This window comes from Apteryx mantelli, chromosome 4, assembly GCF_036417845.1.
Source record: "Apteryx mantelli isolate bAptMan1 chromosome 4, bAptMan1.hap1, whole genome shotgun sequence".
In the NCBI taxonomy this organism is placed as follows: domain Eukaryota; kingdom Metazoa; phylum Chordata; class Aves; order Apterygiformes; family Apterygidae; genus Apteryx; species Apteryx mantelli.
The window spans coordinates 9,453,073-9,458,944 of NC_089981.1; the positions used below are offsets into that span (position 1 = coordinate 9,453,073).

Genomic DNA, 5,872 nt, shown 5'->3' on the forward strand with positions numbered 1-5,872 from the left:
TTCCTTTTGACAGATATTTCTGGAAATGGCATATAACTGAAAAATAAGCAAAGAAGACACCAATTAAAAGAAAGGGTAAAAAAAAATTGAGTACTTTCTACTTCATAAAATGCACCTCACAAAAGTCACTCAACAGTAATGCCTCTTTTCAAAGGCAGGATTTCATAGTCATGACCTCTCGGACCACTTTAGGCAGTTTCATCAAAACCTCTCAGCTCCAAGCTGCTTCTTATGTGTCACGAGAGCAGTCCACATCTCTGCCAGGGCTGAAAACTACAGGGGATGAAACGGACAGCCTGAATGTCTAGCTCCATTTCTCATTCTGCTAAAACAACTTCCAAGAGCATCTGCAAGAACAACTCTCTCTCTCTCCAGATGGGGAAGTTGTGGCAGAAATATTTCAAGTAAATTGCACAGCAGAAGCACAAGCTTACCAGAAGCAATGAGATCGCAGAGGCATGTGAAGTTTTCTTTGTCAGAAAGAATCAGTGGACGGGGAGCTAAAATATATGTTTTGGACAGCTATTAGAGTAATCTCTACAGGGTGACTCTGGAGCGTGATCACCTAGACCGTGTCACATTGTGGGGGGGTTTGCTTGCTTTCTTGCTTGCTTTCCAATGCTGTCCAGATAAATGGACTTCATTTAGTATTAGCTATGTGCTTCTTTTGGAAACATTTCTATTTAAAATCAATGTCATGGCTGACCATGTGCAAGATTTTGCAAATGCACCGCCTGCATAGAGCAGAGGACATTCAGGGAACCAGAGCATTTCTGACATTGTCCCACGGTTTGGTCTGTAGATCTGCCGCTCTCCTGTGCAGGCAACACCTTCTTATCTTGAATCACACTTAAGCCATGTTAAGTGCAAGCAAGTGTTTATAGGGAACGTGAAGTGAAGGAAGAAAAAAGAAAGTGCTTTAGTTACTTTGAGAGTGCATTACACAGATGTCTTTCCCCCTCACGCAGCTCATTTGCTCTTTTCCTCCTGGCAAGGTAGGAGTCAGGGTCCCGTGGCTCCTCGTGGCTCCTTCGTCCTTGTGGAGAACCTTAGCTGCTACAACTAAGCTCCCTGTGGCAGCTGTGACTGGCTCTGAGATGATTTAATCTTCCATCTTCACATTTCTTCTCTTCCCTCCTGCAGGAGTAGCTGTTCCAGCTATTCCCTTGGAATACATGTTTCTTCCTTTGCCTGGGCCTGTAGATGTGCCCTGTTGGGCTAGGAGTTATCCTGCGTACAGGAATTATTCCCAAACAGCTCTTTTTTTTTTCACTGACACATAAAATTGTGCCCCCCAATGCTTTCTTTGTCCTCAAATGCTTTCTTTGGTGGCGACAATTTCCTACAGTGAGCAATTTATCTTTCACTTGTATCTTTGATTCTGTTTTAGTAATAAACAGTAAAATGCAAAATCTGAGGCAGAGATGAAGGGCGGACGGGATGGCTAGGAAGGAGGGCATTAGTGATAGGTGAACTACTGCAGAAAGGAAGAGAGTTGCACTGGAATGGGAAGGGGAGAAGCTTCTCCTCATATCATCTGCATCAGCAAATGACCCAACCAGCATCTAATATCAGCAGTTTAATTGCTAACCCATGGATTCAGCATATGACAATGAAGTACTCCTAAGAAGGCATTTACTCCAAAGTAAAGGGGAAGGAAGCCTTTGGTACAATTGCTTCCAGCAGCAGGTGACCAACAGCCTTGCAGACACCTTGGGCCATCGTTTCCTGGCTGAGTAGATTACACAGTAGATGGAGTTTGTCTGACAGAAAGTTTACACCTGGGAGAGCTCGGACTAATGGGATGCTCTGCCTGGAACACATTTTAATATTTTTGACAGCATTCATTTATTTATTTGCTGGTGTCTCAGCAGTGCTTGGAAGCCCCAGTCCTGGGCCTGTGCTATTCAAAAAGAGAACATAAAGGGAATCCCTGCTAGTCACAGAGTTTACAATGCCATTCCAATCAAAACATGAACTTTCAATGTCTTCCTAATTACTGCAACAGCTAAAACCAAGCTTTTCTTCAAAAGGGAGCTTTCAGTAAATTTTCCAAAATGGAATTATAGTGAGAGAGACTTGATTTTCTCAGCTCCTGAGAAAATGTTACCACAGTTCTACACCTCACCCTTTTCTCTCCAAACTTTTCTATTCCACAGTTTTCTCATGGCACTTTTTACCTCCTCATTTCTCAGCGTGTAGATGAGTGGGTTCAGCATGGACGTGATGACGGTGTAAAAGACAGCTACGCTCTTGTCCTCCGAGAGATTGCTGGATGGGCGTATGTAGGTGAATATGCATGGCCCAAGGAAGAGAATCACCACAGTAATGTGGGACCCACAGGTGGAGAGGGCTTTGTTCCTCCCTTCGGACGTTCGCCTTTTCAAGGATAACAAAATGATAATGTAGGATGTGAGCAGGATGATGAAAGAGACCAAAGTAATCATTCCACTGTTGGCAACGACAATGACGCCCACAACATAGGTGTCGGTACAGGCCAGTTGTAGTAGGGGATGGACATCACAGAAGTAGTGGTCAATTTTGTTGGGGCCGCAAAAAGGGAGGCTAACGGTTATGAGGGTCTGCACCAGGGAGTGCACAAAGCCCCCCAACCATGAACCCATCACCATCCAGCCACACACACGCCTGGTCATGAGGGTGGTGTAGTGCAGGGGTCTGCATATGGCAAAGTAGCGATCATAGGCCATCATTGTGAGGATGAAGATCTCAGCGCAGCCAAAGAAATGTCCCATGAATAGCTGTGCCATGCAACCCCCAAAGGAAATGGTTTTCTTTTCGACAAGGAAGTCAGCAATCATTTTGGGAGCTGTGACAGAAGAGAAGCAAATATCTGCAATGGACAGGTGGCAGAGAAAGAAATACATGGGGGAGTTCAGACGTTGACTGCTGACTACAGTGACAACGATGAGCAGATTTCCTGCCACAACAACAATATAGAAGAACAAAAACACCACAAAACACATTTTCTGCACCCCTTGGTTCTTTGAAAGGCCCAGAAGAATGAATTCCTTCACACTGCTTGCATTCTCCATGTTGATCAGTCGGGTGCCAATATGCAATATACAGCTTATACCCCTGGGAAAACAAAGACAGACACATGATTCATCAGCATTTTTTCATTATTAATAATGAATTCTATATCAGAAGTGGATACAAACCAAGAAAGATATAGCATTAGTATTAAGCTTATGAAGTGTTTAGTTTCTGTCATGTATTTTTTTTTCACAGCTATTTAATTCTCCACAGTACAAAGCTTCTGCCATGGCTTTGGTGGCACAGAGATAGGTGCACTCTGTGATATGTTCCTTAATCCTGTTCTTCCAGGATTTTGAAGGACTGGCTCCATGGCTGGTAGCCTTCCATGCACTAAGGACACAGCCAGAGTGTTCACCTTGGGCACTACAAGGCAGATAATGCAGCATGTTTGCCCTCAGGGGAGACAAAGTCCCTGACAGCAATCTTTGTAAAATGGGTGTCTTTAAGAATACCTGGAAATATTGCTCAGAATGATGATTTACTTTATAAGTACACATGATCTTTGAATTCTTGTTTAGAAGGGAAATGTACCCACATGCAGAGAAAAGAACTCTCTTGTGTATAGACATTTTGAAACGTAAATATGAAATGTCACAGGCGGAAAAATGAGTTCTAGGAAGGTTATCTATCATGGAGGGGAAAAAAATTGCACATATGACTTAATGGAGTATTTCACATTGTTCTAAATCTCAGCATTGTTTCTATCAGAGGAAGGAAGAATGAAAGACTCTTGTGAGATCTTCTGTCCCAGCATTGTACTGATTTTACCTAGTGTGATTTTTGATATGCTCTGCGTGATGCTTTCAAGGCTTAACTTAGCTTAATGAAGCTAATCTAACTAAACTCCTTCAACAGCCAGTATAAGTCTGATTCATAGGCTGATTCAGAATGACTAAATTAGGGTCCTTTGCAGAACCCTTTTTTCCTCCACTCACTATGAGGAGCTTAAGCAAATTAGCACCACCAGCTTAGAATGAACTTTAGAGAATAATCCCTTTTGGTGCCTGAAAGTAGCTCAGAGCTTTTTGTAATGCCATCCACCTGTTTTAGGTTATGGCTGAGCTCCTTGTCCCTAGGCATTTCTACATCCATACAGTTTCTCATTCGAGACAAGGTCACATTCCAGCATAAACATGGGACTTCTTTGGTTCACCCTGTATTCCAGCTACAACCCATCGAGCATTACGTGTCACTAATAAATGAGTAGCCTACATCTTCAAAAAGAGGGTAACGCTTCTAGCTTGCCATTATGCACCCAGACCACCAGAGTTCCTTTGGTCAAAGAAGTCTGGGAACCACCAGATTAAACTCTTCACAGAGAGTTTAAGGTCAGCCAAAAGCAGGCACTCTTTTAATAAAAATATCCACTGTATGGGCTTCCTTCTAGCATCAAAACATTCCCCGTCAGCTGGTGTTAAAATGCACCATTTTAAGTCCTGCAGAGTTACATCACAACCAGGTCTTCTCATTTGTACTGGTGATCTGTGAGCAAATCTGTAGAATGATTCAGTTAAGCCAAGTTATCTACCAACTACTTCCATCTGCAGCATAATCAGAAACTCTCGTGCAGGCACAAAGTGATCAAGCATCCACAGGAAACACTGAAACTGAGAAAAGCCAAGATTACTTTCAAACCCACAAAGTGAAGCCGAGAGAGGAAGTGGGCAAAGGTAGGGACTTTTCCTATGCTTACAGTTGTACTTACACTAGATGAAAGTTTTTCAAGCAGAAGGGTAAACTTTACATGGATGGTTCCCCTTCAGATATTTCTACAAGGAAAAGGATCAGTAAGAACAACGGGAGGTCAGTTTCTCCCTCGTCTTACCAGGTCGTGATCCTTTCTACCCCTCTTCCTTCTACTGAGCAACGACGTAGACTTCTCAACAGAATAAATGACAGGGATGAAATGAGCACACCTTTATGGCTGTGCAGTACCCAGTCGAAAAGAAATAGCTGGGCTCCATCCAAGCCAGAGCATGACTGGAAGCATACCACAGCAATCGCAGGGCCATATTTAGGCAGTCAGAAAGGAGTGACCAAGAGAGAAATGATCAGGGGAAACTATATGCCTGAATACCAGCAGATGGCAAATTCCTGAGCTAAAAACAAGGTGTGCATCTACAAAAGGACTGATTCACAATTCAGACAGCTCGGCTATGTATATTGCTTGAAAAGGTCCTTTCCATCACCACCAAACCGCATTTAACAAACTACCCATCTGTCTGATCTCATCTCATCACCTTAAGTCATGTAGGCACCTGTACCTAAGCTAGGCATATTACACCTGACCAGTCTACTTGTAGATGTGATGAATCATGTGCTGCCGGTACCCGTTTCTTACTGTTGACTCCAAGAGGATTACTAGGATGACTAATTCAGTAGAGGATTGCCACCAGTTATGGCTTATCTCTTCAAGTGCCTTTGCAGGGGTAGACCTGAGCTATATGACATAATGCAATCAGCTGCAAAATAAAATGAATCTCATGTGTACTCTTAACATCTCAAAAAGGGTGAGAAATTGCACCATCTCCTTACTGCATGCATTCTTCCCTAAAATCTCAGGTGGTTATGGGAAACAAAAGAATAATATCGAAGCAATCGAATCTGCGGCTGTAGAACTAGCTCTGTATATGATTCTAGCCAAAGATAACTAGAGACAGTTGATAACTTCAGTGGAAGTTCCTTCCTGTATTTTCACATTTGTGCAAGAAGAAAGGAAAAGGAAGAGGAAAGCAAAGCAAAACAAAGCAAAGCGAAGCAAAGCGAGAAGCCAGAGAAGCTGCAAAACTTACCTCGCCTGTGTTTAGAGATCTAA

General features: G+C 42.9%; 1 protein-coding gene across 1 annotated transcript; it reads right to left on the reverse strand.

Annotated features, from left to right (window-relative positions):
* Positions 1-2,129: 2,129 nt before the first annotated feature.
* Positions 2,130-3,068, reverse strand: LOC136991901 (olfactory receptor 4S2-like; the record flags this gene model as incomplete). The annotated part of the gene is made up of 1 exon (XM_067295395.1): positions 2,130-3,068. A coding segment is annotated over exon 1 (924 nt), but the record flags the coding sequence as incomplete, so codon positions are not given.
* Between the last annotated feature and the right edge of the window lie 2,804 nt (positions 3,069-5,872).